This window comes from Molossus molossus, unplaced genomic scaffold (assembly GCF_014108415.1).
Source record: "Molossus molossus isolate mMolMol1 unplaced genomic scaffold, mMolMol1.p scaffold_m16_p_1, whole genome shotgun sequence".
Classification (NCBI taxonomy): Eukaryota; Metazoa; Chordata; class Mammalia; order Chiroptera; family Molossidae; genus Molossus; species Molossus molossus.
The window spans coordinates 245,355,205-245,379,695 of NW_023425344.1; the positions used below are offsets into that span (position 1 = coordinate 245,355,205).

Here is a 24,491-nt window from a genome sequence, read left to right on the forward strand (position 1 = left end):
TTCCTTTTATTTGGTAGTGATTTATTTATATGTGTTCTTTCTTGAATTACTATATGTTCTGTATGTGTACTTCAATTAGATATATATCCTAGATGTATAAATATGTGCTACATATATTTTTTCTTGAATTAGTGGGACAGATAAATGTGGTTTTATCATAGATGATGTGATTACATTTTGAATAAAGTAAATAAAAATTTACAACTTGCATATTATTTGTTTTCCCGTCGAAATGTTAATGTTGAAACTAATGTAGACATCAACGTTTGTTTTTCAAATTAAAGTGAACAAACTTAGTGTAAATTTAGAAATTCCCATCTGTATTCTAATATTCTGGTAACATAGTTGAAGTAGACAGGTTTTCCAGTCATTGTTTTTTTGTATGACAGTGAAAAAACTGAATATCTGAGAAAGAAAAAAATGGGAAGTGAGGAATCTTCACCCTGCAGAGAATGGGTACTCATGTTTTGTTGATGATCTAAACTCAACTAATGAATTTAACCCTTTCAGAAAGGAAATGAATGCAAAGAAACATATTACTACCGACAAACTATCCAAAAGATAGTTTACTGAGTAGAGATTTACTGAAGTTTAGAAAACATGAATTCAGTTTACACTTGACTTGAAGTCTCTCCTTGCTTGAACCAATTCTGTCTAGAATAAACTTTACACTTGTTTTCATTTTTGGCTTCGCTCAAAGTTAAATTATTTATATAAAAGTATTCATAACCCTGGATAGTAATGAAGGGCTGTCGTTTACTTGGAGAAACTCATGAAGCAATGAACAACATAAGACAGTGTAATTACTCTAAGATATGTAGTAAGTGTACTTTTTTTCATTCAATGCTAATTTGTGTGAATTTATTAAGAGTATGGTGTAAAAGAGGATTATAAAATGACTGGATTATGAAATGACTTTTTTAGGTAACTATTCGTTGATTGATGAAAATGTGATTGACCAAGATATTATGAATGTACTTGTTAAGTTGTATATTTTAATCATAGGAGGTACTACATAAATTTTTGAGAAATAGAACATTAATGTAAGATATTTAGTCTTGCCCTGGCCGGTTTGGCTCAGTGGTTAGAGTGTCCGCCTGGGGACCAGTGAGTTGCGGGTTTGATTCCGGTCAAAGGCACGTACCTTGGTTGCAGTTCGTCCCTGGCCCTGGTCAGGGCCATGTGTGAGGCAACCAGTCGATGTGTCTCACATCGATGTTTCTCTCTCTCTCCCCCTCACACTCTATCTGAAGATAAATGGAAAAATATCCTCAGGTGAGGATAAAAATAAAGATATTTAGTCTTCAGATAGTGCTTGGTCCTCATGTGGATTGTAGCTCTGTGAATTAACATCATAGCCTTATAAAACTATGCAGTTTTATTTATTTTGGTTAATCCTCACCTGAGGATATTTTTCCATTGATTTTCTTTTTTTTCTTTTAAGATAGAGTAGAAGGGAGGGAGGGAGGGAGAAGAGAGAGAGAGAGAGAGAGAGAGAGAGAGAGAGAGAGAGAGAGAGACATCGAGACAGATTCTAGGTTGCCTCATGCACAACCCTGAGACCCTGACCGGGGTGGCGGATCGAACCTGCAACCCCTGGCACATGCCCTTGACCAGAAATCAAACCCAAGACCCTTCTGTCCGCAGGCCCACTCGATAACCAAACCAGCTAGGGCTAAAGCTATGCAATTTTGATTAAAGGAGTAGGAGGGAGTGATCCAACATGACTTAACTGCTGCAAGAGATAATAAATCAGATATTTACTTAGTAAATGTTACTATAAAATCTGTGTAAAAATTAAGACAGTTTCTGACTAGGTCAGGAAACATTGATCAGATGATATACAGCCCACTGCCTAGTTAGTGACAAGCAGTATGGGCTTCTTGGTATTCTTAGGTCTGTGTTGATTTTCAGAAGACAGAATACACAAACACAGTCCAATGGTCATAGTAAAAACAGAACCCAGTGGATAGGCAGTAAATGTGTTATGGGACTTACCTGTCTAGGGTTCTTGGATTTGGCCTGTTATAACTTAAGTAGATTATTACACTTTAATTTTGATTAAAAATATGTATTGCCCTGGCCGTTTTGTTTCAGTGGTTTGAGCATCAGCCTGCAGTCCAGAGAGACCCAAGTTCGGTTCCTGCTAAGGACATGTACCTCGGTTGCAGTTTGTCCCCGGCCCTGGTTGGGTCGTGCGGATGGCAACCACTCGATGTGCCCCTTTCACGTTGATGTTTTCTCTCTCTCTCTCCCTCTCTCTCTCCCACTCTATCTGAACAAAATGTGGAAAAAATGTCTTCGGTGAGGATTAAAAAGAATAAATAAAAAGAAATATTTATTTAGAACTTAAAAAAAAAAAAGAGAGTGTGTGTGTGTGTGCGCGTGCGTGCGCGTGTATAACAAACGCTTTTTTGTTGTTGTTAAGGAATAGAATTTGGGAGAAGTAACTGATCCAGATGTTAAGTTCTTTCCTTAGTCCCTACCTGGTATTGTATGTTATTTGACTTGTTAGTTTTAAAATAATAGTTGTGCTACTTATCTTTAGAGTCCTTGTTCATGAATTATAAAATTAATTATAAAAAAAAAGAATTGTTTTCACTCAAGAATAATTGAGTCAAATTAATTTCTTAAGTATTGAAAGCATGTTATATTAAAATCTTACTAGTTCTGCCTTGGCCGATTTGGCTCAGCGGTTAGAGTATCAGCCTGCGGTCCAGAGAGACCCAGGTTTGGTTCCCACTAAGGGCATGTACCTTGGTTGCAGTTTGTCCCCGGCCCTAGTTGGTTGTGTGGGTGGCAACCACTCGATGTGTCCCTTTCACATCGATGTTTCTCTCTCCCTCCCTCCCTCCCTCGCTCCCTCCCTCCCTCTCTCCCTCCCTCCCACTCTATCTGAACAAAAAATGGAAAAAATGTCCTTGGGTGAGGATAAAAAAACATTTAAAAAAAAATCTTATTAGTTTAAAAATCTTCATTTCTCTTAAAATGGAAAAACTTTTAGACTAGCATCATTGTTGAAGTGTATCTCTTACTAAAAATCTGTAACAAACTCAGTGTGAATATAGTTCTTCATCCCCAAGTTATGTTTTTTGTTGTTTGCCCTGTTCATCTATGAGTTTTAGTCATTGTGAGTCAGATGTTAAGTTCTGTTTGGGGAGTCTACTGTATTGGTAAATAGTGTTTTTGTAGTATGTTTGTTATTGCTTTAGAAATAACAGTGTAACAGACTGTGGCTCTTGGCTCTTTTTTTTTTTTTTAATCCTCACCTGAAGACACCTTAGAGGAAGGGGGAGAGGGGAGGGAGACACACACACACACACATGCACCCCCCTCTCATGTGAGAGAAAAGCATCAATGGTCTTCTGCAAGCGCCAGAACAGGGAATTGAACCTGAAACCCAGGCGCGTACCCTGACCAGAAATCAACATGTAACTCCTCTGCACACAGGATGTTGCTCAGCCAACTGAGCCATTCTGACCAGCTTGGCTCCTTTTTAAGAATTAAAAATTCTCCATTTATTTCTATTCTAGATTGCATTTTTTTCAGCAATATATTTGATCTGGATTTTTACTTGTAGTTTTAGATATTTAGGTCGTGACAAAGTGAAGCTCCTTGAAGTGGAAGGAGAAATAATGTTTTCTTTCATTTGCTCACTTTTGTTATAAGGGCAAGTAAAATACCTTTTGAAAGTCAAGTGTTTTAGGGTGTGACAGGGAACCAAGTATGTTTAGAAATGCATTTTACTAAAGCAGTTTTTCTAGTCATGCTGATTTGTTTCAAATTGTAGAAATTTTTTGGCAGTAATTTTATTCCATTCCATTTGCAGTCCAGTTACAACGCAGGGATCACAACAAACACAGCCGCCACAGAAGCACTATGGCATTACCTCTCCTATCAGCTTAGCAGCCCCCAAGGAGACTGACTGCCTGCTTACACAGAAACTAATTGAGACTCTGAAGCCTTTTGGGGTTTTTGAAGAGGAAGAGGAACTGCAGCGCAGGTAAATACATACAAATTTATAATTTCTTGTTAACACGATAAACTAATTTTGAGGCATTCTCAACTTAGAAAGTCAGATTTACTCTTCCAAGTATGTCTGTTTCAGACAAGAGTAATAATAGAAAAAGTTGTTTCTACATAGAGGTCCATTCCCTTAATTTTGATTTTTGAGACTTTTGGTTATTGCAGTACAGAATTGTCAGGAGAAAGGGGAATGCCTTACCAGTGGAACAGTGCCTACATATAGCTAACTACTATATACTTTCGTTCTGGTAGCTTAAAAACTGTTTAAAATTTAGGAACCCACCTATTGAAAACTTCTGCATTTTAATAAGTAATGATTTGGAATAACAAACAACTTGATGATTGATATGTGCTCTATCAACAGGATTTTAATTTTGGGAAAATTAAATAACCTGGTAAAAGAGTGGATACGAGAAATCAGTGAAAGCAAGGTAAGGTGACTTATTTGTATATGAAAAATCTGCCAACTGAACATAGCAGTTGTCTAATGTAACCTGTTCTTCTTTGAGTAGACTTAGAGTTTTTTTGTTGGTACATGCCCCTAGCGGGAACCGAACCCAGGACTCTCTGGTCCGCAGGCTGACGCTCAACCCCTGAGCCAAACTGGCCAGGGCTAGACTTAGAGTCTTAGTTACAGAATTTATATTTTCTTTATAGTTATTTATTTAATTTTTAGAGCGGAAGGGAGAGAGGCATAGAAACATCAATGTGAGAGAGAAATGTCCATTGGCTACTGGGCATCAAGCCTGCCACCTGGGCATGTGCCCTGACTGGGAATCAAACTGGGTCCTCTCAGTCCCTGGGACAATACTTAGTCCACTGAGCCACACTATCTGGGCTCTAGTTATCTTGAAAGCAAGAAAAACTAAACTGCATTCAGTGGTTGGTTGGTTGGTTGGTTGGTTATTTATTTATTTATTTATTTATTTATTTATATCTTACCCTTCCTTCCTTCCTTCCTTCCTTCCTTCCTTCCTTCCTTCCTTCCTTCCTTCCTTCCTTCCTTCCTTCCTTCCTTCCCTCCCTCCCTCCCTCCCTCCCTCCCTCCCTCCCTCCCTCCCTCCCTCCCTCCCTCCCTCCCCCGGGGGCATTTTTTCATTTTTTGTTCAGGGAGGGAGGGAGGGAGGAACGGGGAGGGAGAGAGAGAGAGAGAGAGAAACAAACATCGATGTGTCCAGTGGTTGCCACCCTCATGACCCAACCAGGGCCGGGGACAAACTGCAACCGAGGTACGTGCCCCTAGTGGGAACTGAACATGGGTCTCTCTGGAACGCGGGCCAACGCTCTAACCGCTGAGCTAAACCGGCCAGGGCTAATTATTATTTTTAATTAATACTTTTTGTTAGCAACATTTCAAAGCTGAAACTAATTACTTATACACTTTACTGTAATAGTAGATATTTCCCTGGAAAGGTGCTTTCAAAATGTGTATTAAATATTTGAGAATCTCAAAAGCTTCTGCACAGCAAAAGATACAATGATCAAAATGGAAAGGCAACCCACTGTATGGGAGAGCATAATTGCCAATGATATATCAGATAAGGGGTTAATTTCCAATATATATATAGAGTGCTCATACAACTCAACAAAAGGAAGACAAAGAACCCAATTAAAAAATGGGCAGAGGAACTAAATAGACACCTCTCCATACAGGACATACAAATGGCTAAGAGACATATGAAGAAATACTCAGTGTCACTAATCATCAGAGAGATGCAAATTAAAACAACAATGAGGTATCACCTCACACCTGCCAGAATGGCGGCCATCAGCAAATCATCAAACAACAAGTGTTGGCGAGGGTGTGGAGAAAAGGGGACTCTAGTACAGTGCTGGTGGGAATGCAGACTGGTGCAGCCACTGTGGAAAACAATATGGTGTTACCTCAAAAAATTAAAAATTGAACTTCCATTTTACCCAGTGATCCCACTTCTAGGAATATACCCTAAGAAGCCTGAAACACCAATAGAAAGAATATATGTACCCCCATGTTTGTAGCAGTACAATTTACAATAACTAAGATCTGGAAATAGACCAAATGTCCATCAGTAAACAAATGGATAAAAAAGCTGTGGTACATGTACACAATGGAGTTCTATGCAGCTGTAAGAAAAAAATGTCTTATCCTTTGAGACGACATGGAGGGACTTGGAGAGTATTATCCTAAGCGAAACAAGCCAAACAGAGAAAGACAAGTAGCATATGATCGCACTTATTTGTGGATATAATGAACATAACAGTCTGAGGAATGGGGTAGTCCCAGGGACATGGTAGTGGGGTACAGACTGACAATCCCCAGAAGAGGGGGTGTTGGGGGAGAGAGAAACCACAGAACTTTTATGCATGTGTGCATGAACAGTGGACATAGACAACAAAGCTGGGGACAGGGTGGGGAGGGACGGGGATGGGGTAATCAGTGGGGGGAAAGAAACATCTGTAATAAAAATTAATTAAAATAAAATTAAATATTTGAGAATCTTGTTACATTTTAAGGAATCCTACAACAACGAGCATTTTTTTAGATTTTCAGGTATTAGACTCTCAAACTGAATATTTAGTTTTTTATGGTAACGTCCCCTGAGTTTCTAGTACTGAATTATGAAAAATCATACGCACAACTGATGAATCTGACTGGGCTTCTGGTAAAGCAAATGTATTTTTAGATGTGTGTGGAATTCATTTGACCCATTTAAAATAAATCCCTAAATAGTGATAGTTTTTGCACTACCATTTTTGCAGGGTAGTACCAAATGCATATTTATTCTATAATACAGCTGAAAATTTGATGGAAAGAACCAAGGGTAGAAGAAAACCTGAGAGAGGGTATCATCATAGAAGAAAAGGTAGTCTTTTGGTTTCAGTCAAATTTGTATTATTACTATTTTTCTTATAACAGTGTGTATGTATTTCAAGTAACTGATGAAAACTTTAGCAATGGGAGTATTGTAAATTGTGGACTCCATGAATTTTCCATTTTTCTTTGATAGAGTTTGATAAAAATGAGATTTTGAAAAGGAAGTTTTTTTGAGCTGAACAAAAGAAGTCCATGTTTAAGTATTTTAACACATTTATTGAACTTAGTGTTTCCTTAACTTTGTGTAGGGAACATAGTTTTTAATTTTTTTTAATCCTCAAGGACATTTTCAGTGACTATTTTTTTTTTTTTTTTTTTCTTTAGAGAGATATCTCATTTGGTTGCCTCACACACACTCCCCGATTGGGTCTGGAATCTAACTTACAATCTAGGTATGTGCACTGACTCAGAATCGAACCTGCAGCCTTCTGGTGTACGCATGATGCTACTGCCTACTGAGTGTCCTGGCCAGGGCCATTGCTTTGTTTTAATGGCTTTTTCCCTAGAAGTTTAGTTTAAGTTTAAAATGGTAGTCAACTAGATAAGGCCAGAACTTAAAGTTATTTAATGTGAAACAACAGTATTGTCTCATTGATGATTTGTTTTAGGTAGTTGAATACCTAATAAGTTGCCTTAACCATTCATTGTTTTTAAGTTTTTTATTTTTCAATTTTAGCTGACACTGAATATTATATTTAGTTTCAGGTGTACAGCTTAGTGTTTAGACATTTATATAACTTATGAAGTGATTCCCCCTGAAAAGTCTAGTACCCCTCTGGCACCGTACATAGTCATTACAAATTACTGGCTCTATTCCCTAAGCTGTACTTTACATCCCCAGGACTGTTTCATGACTGGCAGTTTGTACTTTGTAATACTTTTAACCATTTTTACCTTCCCCCCAATTCCCATCTCATCTGGCAATCATCAGTTAGTTCTCTGTATCTATGAGTTTGTTTCTGTTTTATTTGTTTGTTTATTTTGTGTTTTAGATTGATACGATAATTGTTTTTCTCTGGCTTATTTCATTTGGCATAATACCCTCTTCTAGGAGTCTTATGGTTTCAGGTCTTACATTTTAAGTATTTAATCTATTTTGAGTTTATTCTGTATATGGTGTAAGAAAGTGATTCAGTTTCTTTTCTTTTTTTTTTTTGCATGTATCTTTCAACACCATTTATTGAAGAGACTGTCTTCACCTTATTGTATATTCTTGCCTTCTTTGTTGTAGACTAGTTGACCCATATAGGCTGGGTTTTAGTTTTGGGGCTCTGTTCTCTTCCATTGATCTATGTGTCTGTTTTATGCCAGTGCCATGCTGTTGTGATTACCAAAGCCTTTAGTATAGTTTGATATCAGGTAGTGTGGTGTACTTCCAACTTTGTTCTTTTTTCTTAATGTTGCTTTGGCTCTTCGGGGTCTGTGTGGTTTCTGGCTTTGACTACTTTTAACAAATGTAATACACATATAGATTGTCTATTTTCTATAAGTGATGATTAAGTATGTCCTTAAAACACAGGAGCGTCCCTGAATCTTGACAATTTATTTTTTAGGGTTTTTGGAAGATGAAGTTAATACTTTATTGATGTCATTTGAGCAGGGGGAAGAAGTGTGTGTCCTTGTTGCCCTGTTACTGAATAAAACTTTACTGGGTAATTAGAAGGTAAAGAGAAATAATTGACCTAGCACACATTAATATTATTTTTTTTTTTCGGGCAGAAATTATCCTGTTGCTAAGGACAGTAAGTACTCACCGTGGTACTTTAGTGCCAGGGTCAGGAAGATGATTTTAAATGTTTTCCTTCCTCCTGTTTCTGGTTTTTTAATTGTAAGAAACCATCAGTAAGTTTAGTTTTGCTCAGAATCATCCCACCAAAGTCTTGGAAATCAAAACTAAACCATTGTGGAGTAGTATTGGCCTCTAAGTCAGTCACTTTGATATGGTGAAATTATACTCTAATGTACTATGGAATGTTTGGTATAATCATCAAATATAATATCTTTTAAGCAATCAGAATATGTGTTTTGTTACATGTATACATTTTTTCTTTATTGATTTTTAGAGAGAGGGAGAGGGGAGGGGAGAGAGAAACTTCAATGAGCGAGAACATCGACTGGCCTCCTCCAGCATGCCCCCCACTTGAGATTTGGCCCGCAATTTGAGCATGTACCCTGGCTGGGAATCGAACTGGTGACCTCCTGGTGCATGGGTCGATGCTCAACCACTGAGCTACACTGGCCGGGCATGTTTTGTTATATTCTAATATTTATGTTATGCAGCATATTTGTCATGAATAAAAATCTATGATTCATTGCTCCTGTGTAATCTGTAATCACATGATCTCCTCTACCACAGTCTTCTTTAAAGTAGTTTCTGGAAGTGTGTCAAAATTCTAAAATAGTATGGGTCTTCATCAAAGAATACTCATTAAAAGTTGAATTGGCCCTGCTGGTGTGGCTCAGTGGATTGAGCATCCTTCCATGGACTGAGAGGTCCTGGTTGGATTCCTGCCTGGTCAGGGCACATGCCCGGGTTGCGGGCTCGATCCCCAGTAGGGGGCGTGCAGGAGGCAGCCAGTTGATGTTTCTCTCACATTGATGTTTCTCTCTCTCTCTCCTTTCCTCTCTCTCTCTCAACAATAAAAACATAAAAGTTGAAAATTGCTTACATTTCAAATTAGGTTGATCTGTGAAGGCCTGGTGTTTTATAGAGCTTGTAAGTAAGTTTATCCTCTGAAATCTTGAATCTTTAAAAAAATATATCAGTGTTATTTGAAATAATTTTCTTTGTGCTCCACTGGGAAAATAACAACTTTTTGTTTGTTTCAACAGAATCTTCCACAATCTGTAATTGAAAATGTTGGAGGAAAAATTTTTACATTTGGATCTTACAGATTAGGAGTACACACAAAAGGTAAATGTTTTTTAATTATTTCGAGAAGGAATACTTTTTTTGTTCTTAAAAATTATAATGGTGTGTCCATCCAAGTTGCTGTGGTATATCATACAGCTTAAATTTGCATTGAAGAAAGTACTTCAGGGTGCCTAAGTTTAGTAAGGAGACAGTAATAAAATAAAGGCTGGCCAGTGTGGCTCAGTGGATTGAGCGTCGTCCCATGGACTGAGAGTTGTCCCTGTTCCATTCCCAGTCAGGGAACATGCCTGGGTTGTGGGCTTGATCCCCAGTAGGGGGTGTGCAGGAGGCAGCTGATCAATGTTTCTCTCTCACATTGATTTTCTATCTGTCTCTAAAAAAAATGAAGCCTTCTATGCTTGCACTGTTCAGTGCACTATTAAGTAAAATTTAAAACTCAGTTTCTCAGTAGAAGTAACCACATTTTAATTGTTGAATAGCCACATACGGCTAGTGGCTACCATATTGGAAAGGGCAGATACAGAACATTTTTCCCATTGGAGGGTTCTTTTGAACAATTCTGTTCTCGATGCCATTCTTTTTCTTTTTCTTTTTTATCCTCACCCGAGGACATTTTTTCCATTTTTGTTCAGATAGAGTGGGAGGGAGAGAGAGGAAGAGAGAGAGAGAAACATCGATGTGAAAGGGACACATCGAGTGGCTGCCACCTGCACGACCCAACCAGGGCCAGGGACAAACTGCAACCGAGGTACATGCCCTTAGCGGGAACCGAACCCGGGTCTCACTGGACCGCAGGCCGACGCTCTAACCGCTGAGCCAAACCAACCAGGGCTAGAAGCCATTTCTTCTACCTGAAGAACATCAGTCTGGAAATCAGAACCAAAATGAATTAAAGCCTATTATTTTACTTATCCATTTATTTATTTTTGTGTATGTTAATCTTCACCCAAGGACATTTTTTTAATTGATTTTTTTTTTTTTTAGAGGGAGTGGGAGGGAGGGAGGAAGAGAGAAAGAGATAACCTTCGAGAGAGAAGGAAACAGATGTGAAAGACACATCAATTGGTTGCCTCCTGGACCAGGGCCAGGTATTGAACCTGCAACATAGGTACGTTCCCTTGACTGGGAATCAAACCTGAGACCCTTCAGTCTGTAAGCCAGTGCTCTAACCACTGAGAAAACCATGTTCCTCACTACTCTCATTCTCATGTAATGTATAGGAGTCTGAGACTTAAAGAGGCAATAAAGCCTGAACAATTTTACCCAGCCACCCCGGCAGAACTAGGATTCTTCTTGGAAGTTCTGAGACTGTCCTTTTCATCCATTAATCACTAGCCTCTGTGTTAAAAATGACCTGTCATATATAGGTCTTCTCTGTTCTGTCCTCCTTCTTCCCATCTCCCATTACTTTGTGCCAGTAAAGTAATGAAATGCTGAAGAACAACCTTCATGGTAGTACCCCGGTTGTTGAGTTTTTTAAGACGATGACTCTGTTGACTTGATTCCACACTGATATCTCTTTTATTATTATTCTAATTACTGATTTTAATCATATTTTTTGTATTCTCCCTGTGTACTTGGTGCTAGTGTGCTGTCAAACACTAAATAATAAACATATTATGATGGTTTTTCTCATTGGATTCTTGCCAATGATCCTTCTTGATCTATACTGTAGGTCCCATTTAGAGGATAGGCAGGAGCCTATAAGCACCAGTAACATAATGTGTAGAAGAAAACTATTGCTTTGGTTCACTAATGAATATGTGTATGACTAATGACATCAAGATGTTCATCTATTCTTGAATGATTCTTTCCCTTCACCATAAAAGTCCTATCTTAGTCACCTTTCTTTGCTTCCCAGTTTATTACTATACTGACTGTGGTCATTTTTTTAAAGGGGAGAGGTGCCGTTTTAGAGGCTCACTAGTCTAATGTTAACAGATTCTCAACATCAAATACTGTCATGATAAGATGCAAAAATAATTTTCTTGTAATAGTAATTAATGGTTGATGGGCTTAATCTCTTTTAGGTGCCGATATTGATGCGTTGTGTGTTGCACCAAGACATGTTGATCGAAGTGACTTTTTCACCTCATTCTATGATAAGTTAAAACTACAAGAAGAAGTAAAAGATTTAAGAGTGCGTAAATGTTCGGGGTGAAAGGGGAGAAGTTATAAAAATTAGTTTAGTCAGTTGAGTGAATTTTACAGTACAGCCATCATTTGTTGAACTTGTAAAATTTGCCAAACCTTCGTAAGTGCTTACCCATGTATGCTTGGATTTTATTCTTTACAGTAAGCCCGAAATCATAAATTTGTAATTTTGTGTACAAAGTAGGAGATGAGGCAAATGCTTATGCATTTTGGCCATGATCATATATCTGAGTGACAGAAATAAAAGATTTGAACTTAAGTTTGTCTGATTCAAGAGTCTAGTGTGTTAAAGCTAGTTGCTGAGAACATAGTCTGTATCAGACATGCTAAATTACTTTTAAGCAATTTTCAAGTATCACATGCATTTAAAAGTACATTAGTATAGGTCTAATGTGTAGTTTCAGAGACATTGAACTTGTTTAATTTTCTTACAGGCTGTTGAAGAGGCATTTGTGCCAGTTATCAAACTATGTTTTGATGGGATAGAGGTAAGGTGTAGTTCAGATAGACAGTTATATATATAATTTTGATTGACATAGGTTAAAAACTTGATTTAAAGTTTTCTAATTGGTGATTTGGTGTGATATATAATGGGAATTAAATTGGGGTGTTTTTTTTTAGAGTTATTTTTTAATCCTCACCCAAGGACATTTTTCGATATTTTGTTCAGATAGAATGGGAGGAAAAGAGAGAGAGAGATAAACATCGACATGAAAGGGATACATCGAGTGGTTGCCATCCACATGACCCAATCAGGGCCGGGGACAAATTGCAACTGAGGTACGTGCCCTTAGCGGGAACCGAACCTGGGTCTCTCCAGACCGCAGGCCAACGCTCTAACCCCTGAGCCAAACCGGCCAGGGTGAGATTTTTTTTTTTTCTTTATTGATTTTAGAGTGAGAGGAAGTGAGAGGGAGAGAGAGATAGAAACATTGATGAGAGAGAACATCTATTGGCCGCCTTCTGCATGTCCCCAGTTGGGGATCGGTCCCACAACCTGGGCATGTGTCCTGACTGGGAATCAAACCAGCTACTTCTTGGTGCATGGGTCGACACTCAACCACTGAGCCACACCAGCCGGACAGGAATTAAGTTTTTTTTAGAAATGGAAGTGACTGCTTGTTCTTTGTAGAATACCACTTTGTCTTTTAAAAGAGACAGAAGTAATGAAACCAACAATGAAATGATGCTACAAAACAGTTTGCTTGGTAGTTTTTCTATAAGCAAGTTTTGTATACATCTAAGACATTAAGACAGTACAATATAATTTTGCAAATAGAACTCCTTAATTTCATTTAAATTACATATTTAAGAAGTTTAGAGAAAGTTGTGACCTGATATTATGCCGATATATTTTCTGATAGGGGGGTGTATGATCTCATTCTTCAGATGCATTCATTGCATTTCTTTTTGCTGCTTTCAGTGTGTTGTTAAAGTAATTGAAATAAAGCTGACAGTGAAGCAACTTTAGTTATTATGTTACTGCTTCCATACAGAATGGTGCTGGAAAGTCACTGATAGTAATAGTGCAGATTATAAAATTTTGGAAACCTGAAGAATAATACTTCATTGTTTTGCTTAAAAGGTGGTTTCTATAATTGCTGCATAAGATGCCCAACTCAGTGTCTTCTGTAAAAAGTCAAATGACTAACCTTAATAAGTAGACGTCAAATGTTAAGTTTAATAAAGGGCTATACAATTGAGGTAGTTTTTATTTATTGTCAATGTTTAAGTTAATATAAAATAATCTTAATGTAAGGTGATGCCCCGTTTCCCAAAAAGAACATTACCAACAAAGGGGAGGTTTTTTTTGTTTTTGTTTTGTTTTTTTTTGGTGGGAGACCCAACTCAGTTGTGTAAACTTTTCAGGATGGAGATGAAAGTCAGATGGTTACTTGAAATATTTAATGTGTTTTCTACTTATGTATTATATATAAAATACTATTTTAGGGAATGTTGTTTCATTTCCGTATTTGTGAAATTATTTTTTAGATGTCATCACTTAAGTTGCTTTCTGAGTTAATATTTTTGCGAGCATATACTCTTTATTTCTGTCTAAATGGAGGCTTTGTAATCTGCTTTATTAGAAAACTTATGCTATGTCACAAGTCCTATTTGTATGTGTACAGTTTTTTCTATCCTGTATAGAAAAAATAAATATGTGAATGATTTTTCACAATGAACTCTATACTTGTTTTTTGAAGTGATCTTATAATAGGCTTGTTTCCAGCAGCATCCAATGTTTTGGAAGCATTAAATCATACCCTCAGGAATAATGAACAAATCTGTGCTAAGTTTCTTTGCACACCAACCTTTTCTTGAAAAAAGAAAAAAAAAGTCACTTGTATTCTAGAAGCCTTCAAAATTAGTAGCATTTGTTTTTGTTTTCTTAGTCAAAACTAAGTTGGAGAAACAGTATAGATATGTAAGTTTTTTAATATAAGGAGCTTCTTTTTTATGAAAAGGTATATTTGGGCTAAATATAGGATATAGCCTTATCTTTGTGTACCTTTTAGTATGTAATCATTTTGTAGTTCATCTAGATAGGGAACTAAATGGATAATTTTAAGTAATTCAGTATATGAATTTAGCAAATTTAGTAAATCCACTAGATGCATTTAATAAACATAGTAAATCATACTTAGTAAGTATGATTAAAACGATAAGTAGCTATCTATGCAAGTCATTTCATATTACCTTTTTTTTCAAAATATTTTTTAAATTGATTTTTTAGAGAGAGAGATAGAAACATCCATCAGCTGCCTCCTGTATGCCCCCTACTGGTGGGGATCACTGCAACCTGGGCATGTGCCTTGATCAGGAATTGAACTGGGACCTCTCAGTCCATGGGACGATGCTCAATCCACTGAGACAAACCAGGCAGGCCATATTACTATGTTTTAACATTATCTGATTAAAATACCTATGGTATGAAATCGTACTTTTTGGATTCTGGAGGCATCATCATGTTCATAATTGATGAGAAGATCCAGGCTTTAGGGAATACTGTTTTATTTTTTAAAGAAATACCTTAAAAATAGACAGATATGGAATGTTGAGTTTTGTTTTTGTTTTAGATTGATATTTTATTTGCAAGATTAGCACTGCAGACTATTCCAGAAGACTTGGACTTACGAGATGACAGTCTGCTTAAAAATTTAGATATAAGATGCATAAGAAGTCTTAACGGTATGTCAAAACCTTCCTTTTGCATAGTTGCAGTTTTTGTGAAACACCAGATCATTTTATTTATTTATTTTGCATTTATCTTCAGATAGAGTGGGAGGGAGAGAGGGGGGAAGAGAGAGAGAGAGAAGCATCAATGTGAAAGAGACACATCGGCTGATTGCCACCCACACGACCCCAACCGGGGCGGGGACAAACTGCAACTGAGATACATGCCCTTAGTGAGAACCGAACCTGAGTCTCGGCTCTAACCGCTGAGCAAAAACCAGTCAGGGCAAATATGAGATAGTTTTAAACTCAAGTTTTATAATGAAGCCTTTTATAGGCATATTGTTTATCCACAGTGATTCAAAATTAGAGGCTATTTGGTAATTTATTTTACTCATCTTGCACTTTTTAATTTTATTTTCTGGGACATTTAAAGACTGACTTTGGTACTCCATTGCTAATGATTTGGGTTTTACTATGTAACCCTAATTAATTTTGATCCTGGTGTCTTTTGTAATGTTTTCAACTTTTGTATTTAAAAGATTGCCTTTGAGCACTTTTGTATTTGCATTGCTTGTTGCCTGTACTTGAAGAACAATTCTTGGCAGTTTAAGTGGATCAGTCTGTCCTCAGTAGATCTGGACTGGAAGAAGTTTTAATTATCGGTTGAAAGTTTGAGATGAGGCAGAATATTGTTCAAATTCTTTGGTTGAGGGTAGTACTTGTGATAAGAGATCAAAGTTTTAGATTTTTTATTTGCTTCTTTATTGAATTAACATTACTGATTCTGCCAGTTTTTAAAATTTGACAATAATCTCAGAAAATTAAAAAATTATCATTAAATTATTGATAATTTAATGTTCTATTTTTTTTCCCACTCCTATCAATCAGGTTGCAGGGTAACCGATGAAATTTTACACCTAGTACCAAACATTGACAACTTCAGGTTAACTCTGAGAGCTATCAAACTGTGGGCCAAACGTGAGTTCAGAATTTGTTGGCTAGCTTATTAAAACTATTTAAATTTGTGTTCAACACTAACTTTTCTTTTTGCTTTTCCCTTATCAACAGGCCACAACATCTATTCCAATATATTAGGTTTCCTCGGTGGTGTTTCCTGGGCTATGCTAGTAGCAAGAACTTGCCAGCTTTATCCAAATGCAATAGCATCAACTCTTGTACATAAATTTTTCTTGGTATTTTCTAAATGGTATGTGTTTAGATTATATTAAAATAAAATTGATTGTAGACACTGAAGTTTAGTCTTATTTCTATGACATTTCTGCAGCTGGTTTCAGATTCAAATTTTAGTTCATGATGTAGTCATTTAGGTAGTCTTGGGGCGGGGAGATCATATTGTATATAAAATGACAAAATTCTATTCCTTTCCCTAGGTTTCCCAGGATAGTAAGGCAGTTGCTATTTGTAACCTCCATTCATAAACTTACCCTCTAAATAAACTCTTATTTTTAGCTGTAATGTGTACAAAATTTGATGAATTGACAGGCTGAGATATTAGTTACTTTGGATATATACCACCTTTTACTTTTTGAATTCTTCTAAATCTATAGTTCTTTAATTTCTTGTGATTGTTTTTTGCTTTCAGCTGCCCATTTATCTTTGATAAAATGCTAAGATGCAAACGTATATAAAAAGCTTTTAAGAATAAACTATAAGTGCTTGAAAAGCAATTAATTGACCATTGTTTTGAGATTAGTCATTAATCCTGGAGAGATTTTTTTTTTTAAATTCCATTTCAGCATGTTCACATTTGTCAAACTTTTAAGAAAAATAAGATCAAAGGTTATCGCCATTTTATATTAGTTTCATTGGCCCAAAAGCTTAGGTTTTAATCAAAATGATTCTAGAGATTTGTCTTTCCTCCCTGTTCTTGCCAACTTATATATTTCCTCCTTCTGGGGAAAAAAGTGTGTTTTAGTTATTTTATAAAAATCAGTTTTTTGATAGAGTTGATAATGTAGAGCTGTGCCACACTTTTAAAATGTTTTTTCTTTTTTAATTGATTTTAGAGATAGGAAGGGAGAGGGAGAAAGAGATAGAAACATCCATCAGCTACCTCCTGCATGCCCCCTACTGGGGATTGAGCACGCAACCTGGGCATGAGCCCTGACCAGGAATCAAACCGGCGACCTCCTGGTGCATGGGACAATGCTCAACCGAGTTACACTGGCTAGGCACTGTGCCACACTTTTTAAGACACATTCCATTATTTATGGATTTGATTTAATCATATATAATCAGGTCTGATGAGAATGGCTAAAGAATGTCAGATTTTTTTAATGCTACACATTCCTAGCCAGTACTATTTTTAAGACATTAACCTTGATATTAAGGATGGCAAATGTTTTCCAGTTTTTAATCTCTTCCATAGAGGACTGAAGTAGCTAACTCATAGGGTGCATCTTGAAAATATCTGTGTTCACGTCACAAAGTTTTATTCCACATACTCATCACCTTTAAGTCATGAGGTAGAGAAAAATATTTCTAATCAATTTTTATAATTATTTATACTTTGCCTGTAATGAGTTAACTTTTCATTCTCAGTTGTCTTTGGAATGAGCTAGTATAAAGGCAGGATTTTTGTCTTTCAAGTGAGATTTATCCTGTTCAGGGTTAATGTGAACATATGAGATGTCATGGGGTAGTACCTTTTAATTTAAATAGTGCTTTATCGGTTCTTTGAGGGGCAGAGAAGATGTTTGACTTCAATCTGAGAAAGCTACCAAATGATTTTAGTTAATATCATAGAGGAAAAGTATTTCAAGTAGTTTAACGTCAACAGGAATAAAAGATTATGTATACCAAGAGGGCAAAATGAATGAAGAAGGATCACGTTCACAATGCTGTATGTTTAACAAAATACGTTTAGATGGTAATATCCAAGTCTTATCAAGTGCTACAATCTTTTTAAACAGGGAATGGCCAAATCCAGTGCTATTGAAACAACCTGAAGAATGCAATCTTAATTTGCCTGTATGGGACCCAAGGGTTAGTGTATTATTTTTTCCCCTACAAATTCACACTGTGCAATAACAAGTAAAGTCATCTGCATAAATTTCAGGGAGACTTTCCATCCTTTTACCTATGAGTGGACATGTTCGTATTACACTTTCTTTTAGATAACCTCAGCTATAATTGTCCTCTGATGTGAGAAGCATAATTATGTACCCTGTAAACAACATTTAATTGTACATAGTTTATAATATCAATTTCACTAACATTTTAATTTATTTTATATAGAACTATCTTGTAAGTCAAAGTTGTGTGGGCATTTGTGCTTAACAAAAAATAAAAGGATACTAAAAATTCCTGTATTTTTTTATTTGATCTAAATATTCTGTTAAAATCAGGTTGTTATAGGAAAATTTACTTAATGTTTACCTGTGACAGATACCTTCTAAGCAATTATCAGTTTAATTTTTATGATGTAATTATAAAAATTGGTTTGGGTATTTAAAATTACAAAAACAAGGTTGGGCTAAAGAGCTTCCATTCTGCTTCTTGGGAAGTGATGATCTTTACTGCCTACTCAGTTTAAATGTTAACAACATGCACTTTTTTATTAGGTAAAATATTTAGGTTTGAATAAGGCTTTAGAGGTTTATAAAATTCTATTTTTTCCACATTGTTTTGCTATCTTACTACAGTATCAAAAATATTGTCAGTTTTAAGTTCTGTTAATTAGATCAAGCTGTGTATTTTCACATTTTTCAAACCCCAAGGCATTTTTGGAGGGACGTGAGTTTAGAATTTCTTTGTGGAGATGTGCCACTTATCCTTAGTATGTGGATTAAGATGAACAGTTACTCAATAATTTCATTATCTTTTAAAATGACACCAACATGCATAATATAGTTTCACCATGTATTAATAAATTAAGCTTAATTCTTTATAAATTGAGGGTATATTAAAACATGAGTTTACATCTTATTTAAAATTTGTTTTGCACAGAATATTGGAAAGTGACATTTCTCAAAAGTATAATTGTGTGTGCATCCTCATTTCTGTTGAAAAAAGAAAAACTAAACATGAAGAGCTGTCCAAAGTAGAACGTTTTTTGCTCGACAGGCACACTGTTTCTATAGAGTGAGGTTACCACAATAACAAGCATTAGTTTAGACCAAATCCCAATTCTATAAAGAACTCCTGTAAAAACAATGTCTCCTTACATGGTTTTTCTTTCTCAACTCCAGCAATGAATGAAATAAAATTTAATCATTGGTTCAGTTTAACAAGGTGTAAAAAGTCCAAGTATCTGTTGCATATGTACTTGAAGAAACTGATTGGCTGTTGTTGTATGTAGGTAAATCCCAGTGATAGGTACCATCTTATGCCTATAATTACACCAGCATACCCACAACAGAACTCCACGTACAATGTGTCCGTTTCAACACGGATGGTCATGGTTGAGGAGTTTAAACAAGGTAAGTGGTTATCCTTATGCTGTCCTTTAAACACAGAGGATTTACATAACCGTTGTAGACCCAGTAATCGGGTATACAATTTAAAATGAAGGAAGCATTCACCATGGTGGATTTTGGTGTTTTTATTTATTGATTACAAGATATATTTATGAGTTGATTTGAAAAACATAATTTAATTCCTCTTAGGCAATTTATTTTTGATTATATTGGAAGATCAGCCAATATTTAAAGCCACATTCTTAGCAGGGCTTTTTTGGATTGGTTAGTGCCATATTGTTGCCATGTAAAAATTTAAATGATACCATAGTTTGTCTCCACTGGGTGACATAGATGTTTTTAGCAGGCTATGTTCTTGGATAGAGCTTTGGGCAGAATTGGATTCAAACTGCCCATTATTTTGGAAGAAACTCTGAACTTTTTTGAATCCCAATAGTACTGTTTATTTGAAAGCATAACGGTTGCCAGTCTTTGAGGGAAGTTACAGGAATAGGATTGTTTGATTTGACTGACATCAGTCTAGGAAGTAGAATTAGTTGTATGACTACTGGCTTCAAGGTCAGAAGTGCCTACAGGCTCTTCACAGGAAGATGTTGGTATCTCTTTAGAATTAGTAGGAAGAAAGATGAGAAACAAGCTTTTGGCAAAAATTTTTTGGGTAACTACGGTGCTTTAATTTTTAGAGTCATTCCATGAGCATGGCATTTTAGAGTAATGCTAATTTTCCTGACACCTGGCTGTCAAATCCTCCAGCTTTTTTGAAAAGTGTGTATATATGTAAGAGTCTTTATGCTCTAAAATCATAGACTAAAATTGTTTTTTGTTAAAATTACTTTAGGGTTATAGTGAACGCATGTGGTATGTTTAAGATCTTTTAAAACTTTAGATTGTTAGACCAAACCTTGCAAACATTTTAATATGTTTTTAATTTAGGTCTTGCTATCACAGATGAAATTTTGCTGAGTAAGGGAGAGTGGTCCAAACTTTTTGAAGCTCCAAACTTCTTTCAAAAGTACAAGTATGTATTTAAGGCATGTTGGACATGTTGCTCTCTTAAGTAATGGTTGCATATGTGAAATCTCTTCTTGCTAGATGTAGTTTTGAATTTTCCTTTAAGTATCTTCTATAGAACTTAACCTATCACAAAAGATGTACTGTTTTTAGTTAAACCTCGTGTTTTTGGCTTTTTTTTTTCTGTCAAGGTAAAGTATAGCCTCTACAGTTTTGCTGCCTTCTGTAACCAAACTCCTACTGCATTTGTAGCAACATCAGTTTTGCAGGCATATGTTAGTCCACCCAATCTCAAAACCTGTATACCTTGGCAAAGGAATGAACTGTTAAAATTTGTAGTATTTTCAGCTATTTCTGGAAACTTACTAAGATTCTCTCTAACATAGGCAAAGTTAGTAAAATGTCAGTATGTAGTCAAATGTTTTCAATAGTTAGAGCATATGATTAGCCTACAATTTCCCCTTAGTGTTAATAAAGCCCCCTCAAATATTTCTACAGATAATTTTTTTGGAGTCTAAATGGGAGCAATAGTTTTTTACTAATGGTTTTAATATAATGGTTAAACACCTTAGTACAGGTTAAAAGCCTGTTTGTGTTGGTTTTGATGAAAATTGTAAGTTACAATAAATCTTACTTTTAAAAAAATGGACTTGCACTTTTATTTGCCCTGAGCTGAAAACTTGCCAAAGTCCCACTTAAATTTTTTCTTTAATGCTTGAAACTTTCCTGACCATTTGATCTTGTGGATTGTGTTTTGTAATAATCTAAGCAAGATTGCTTTATGCTATTTCCCCAATTAAAAACAAGAATGATGACCTTCATGATGTCTCTGTGTTTTGTTTCTGTATCTTTTGCATGAAAAAGCAGTAATGAGCCAGCTTAATTGTTGTGTTCTGGGAGCACTACCTTGTTATTAAACAGTTAAATAGCATAACATTGAATGTTCTTGTTTATTACTTATTCCCTATAAGTTGGGCTTTTCCATTTGGCAGATACCTTTTCTTTGTTTTTTATTTGAACCAGTGTTGATTGAGGGAGTACTTTTGAACATTTAAACTAATGAACATATATTCTGATATTTTTAAAACTACATAATAGAGTACATAATAGTGTGTATGGAGAATAATAAATTGGTTTTGTGGAAAAGTATCAACTCTTAATCCCTAAGAATCAAAGATGAAGCTAGATTTTCTTTTTCCCATCTCACATCCTCATAGGATGAGAGGTGGGTAGAATGAAATTCTAGAAAGTAAAGTGTCTTTCTTCACTGTAGGAAAGATTATTGTTGAAATTGAACAAACCTTGATAGTGTTGTCCATTTGAATAAATTTGTATTACTAGGTTTGGAAGGTTTTTTTTTTTATTTTTTTTATCCTCACCCGAGGACATTTTTCCATTTTTTGTTCAGGTAGAGTGGGAGGGAGAGAGAGGAACAGAGAGAGAGAGAAACATCGATGTGAAAGGAACACATCGAGTGGCTGCCACCCACACAACCCAACCAGGGCCGGGAACAAACTGCAACCGAGGTACGTGCCCTTAGCGGGAACCGAACCCGGGTCTCTCAGGACCTCAGGCCGACGCTCTAACCGCTGAGCCAAACCAGCCTGTGCTGGAAGGTTTTTTTTAAAGCTTACTTAATCTTTTAAAATTTTTAGGCTGTCTTTCAAGCTATGCTAAATTACACCTGCAAGCTCTTCAATTGATTAAAATATAGATTACTATCTTTACTGAATTCTCTTAAAACAATCCTTTTAGGTTATCACAGATGACTTTAAACATATTTAGATGTGAGGATGTAGCAACAAATAGAGGAAATTATATCAAGAAAATGAAAATTTCAGCTGCGAGCCCTTGGAAAACAGATTTGAAGACATGACAATTGGCTGTATTTATCTATACCAAATTGTATTTCTACAAAAAATTTTCCTCAGATTCCTAGTAAACACTTTGATTAGACTTTGGAGGTATTTACAGATTTGAATTTTTTTTTTTTTTAAGAGAGGGAGGAGGAAGGGAGAGAGCGACAGAGACATTGATATGGGAGAGACATCGATCAGTTGCCTCCTGTATGTGCCCTGGCCGGGAATGGAACCCAAGACCTTCCAGTGCTTGGGATGACGCTCCAACCAACTGAGCCACACTGGCCAGGGCTTGAAATGTTCTTTTAACATATATGAAATACTCCAGCTGAATTGAAATTCTTCATTTTCTCTTGAGACAAAGTTGGTTAAACCTTATTTGAAGTACGCCCTGCAAGTATTTGTTGTCATGTGTAATATACCTGCTTGCCATTGGAAAGGAGAGAACCATGGAGGAAATTTTGTCTTGCTTTTTAAGACAAATCATCTTCCAGAAGAGATCAGTGTTCCTTGTGAAAGGGGTAACATTGCATTGTGAAATTTTAAATAGACCTAAGAAAATATTTTTTTATGTTTTTCCTTGAGGGATACTCGACATTTAAGTAGCAATAAAATAAATTATTATTGATATAGGAAATGTGAATACTTATTTTAGGTGTTTCATTTCATTAGGAAACGAAGGAAGGGTATTAAGAAAGCCAGACTGTTCTTTAAGGTATAAGATGACCAGAAAATCTATTTACAGAATACTTTTTTGGGGGTAAATAGTTATTAAGTAATAATAGCAACTTAATATAGTGTTCTTAGGAGTTTTTAAATAGGTTTTAATTCAGAACACGCTTTTATACTTAAATTTATTACTGGAAATTGATAATCTTTAAATTTGGGAAAATGTTAATCACTATTTTATATTAAGACTTGAAAGGGTCTCTGAAGGCATCTGAACGTCGGAAGCATGACAGTGACAGTATGAAGTAGAGGCTTGTGGGGGTTTTTTTGATCAGCAACAAAATAGTCTAAATTTATCAGTACTACTTGGTCTTTGTGAACTGATAGGGATGTGAGGAGCTGAATACCAATTTTGGTTTTTAAAATTAAACTGAGTTAGCTGGGATTCTGTTCTTAGTTTCTGAGATGGATGAGTCTTTGTTTTATAAGTAAGTTCCTAATGGCAGTTTGTTTCTATTAAACTTAATTATTGTATTTTGTATCTACCACTTGAAATTTGCTTAAATGTGGCTGAGTAAAGGACATTTAACCTCAGCATATGTACTTGTTATTTACTTAACACTTTCAGCTATGTTGAAACAAATGCATTTGTATGTAAACAATGTACAGAGTAGATGCACCCCTTACCATTTCATTAAAAACCAAAGTTGAAATCTTTAAGCTTCAAAATGTTAAACTTTGAATTGCCAACAAAATTATGTTTAAATGGATTGTATATTTGCCTTAGTAAATAGAGACCATTGTACATCATTTAAGCTTTTGGTGGGAGACTCAGGTGGTCAGTAAGAATATCCATTTTAATAGTGTGGTAAAGTGATTTAAAGACTTTTGGCAAGGTTTGTCCCTAAACTAGGTGAACCCAGACAACTTTGCTTTTTTTGAGTTTTTTATGCATGCTTGCTTTTTATACTTTGTTGTCTCCTGTTATAAATTGTTATACTTTGTCAGAGAGCTGGCTCTTCCTCCATTTGCCTTTCCCTTTTTAAAAAAATCTGCCCATTTTCAATTTCCTAGGGAAATGGAAATCAGGTTACTGATCTTGTTAGGATTTTGTTTGACTTAAGAGCATTGAGGGCTCTTGAAAGTATGTTTCTGTGTACATAAAATGCATGAGCTTGTAAAAGTGCTTTCATGTGACTTATTTATTTGGGCCATCTGTGCTTGTTTCCTATTCAGTTGACCCTTGGAAAATGCAGGTATTCGGGGCACCAGAACCCCCATACAGCTGAAAACCTTTATATAACTTTTGACTCCCCCAAAACTTAACTACTAGTAGTGTACTGTTGACTGGAAGCCTTACTGATGACATAAACAATTGATAAACACTCTTTGTATGTTACTTAAGTATTGTGTACTTTATCCTTACA

General features: G+C 35.9%; 1 protein-coding gene across 7 annotated transcripts in view; it reads left to right on the forward strand.

Moving 5' to 3' along the window:
- PAPOLA (poly(A) polymerase alpha) overlaps positions 1-24,491 on the forward strand; it is a 68,979-nt gene that overhangs the window by 15,494 nt on the left and 28,994 nt on the right. For 4 of the 7 annotated variants that reach the window (XM_036241657.1, XM_036241681.1, XM_036241675.1 and 1 more), the window contains exons 2-12: positions 3,830-4,003; positions 4,391-4,457; positions 9,713-9,794; positions 11,786-11,895; positions 12,344-12,397; positions 14,987-15,098; positions 15,975-16,064; positions 16,155-16,293; positions 18,020-18,092; positions 19,408-19,528; positions 20,459-20,543. In XM_036241657.1, coding sequence (XP_036097550.1) covers positions 3,830-4,003; positions 4,391-4,457; positions 9,713-9,794; positions 11,786-11,895; positions 12,344-12,397; positions 14,987-15,098; positions 15,975-16,064; positions 16,155-16,293; positions 18,020-18,092; positions 19,408-19,528; positions 20,459-20,543 — 1,107 coding nt within the window. Of the gene's footprint in view, positions 1-799; positions 821-3,829; positions 4,004-4,390; positions 4,458-6,838; positions 6,870-9,712; positions 9,795-11,785; positions 11,896-12,343; positions 12,398-14,986; positions 15,099-15,974; positions 16,065-16,154; positions 16,294-18,019; positions 18,093-19,407; positions 19,529-20,458; positions 20,544-24,491 lie in introns of those variants that run through there. The other 3 variants (XM_036241667.1, XM_036241702.1, XM_036241695.1) reach the window with 3 other exon arrangements.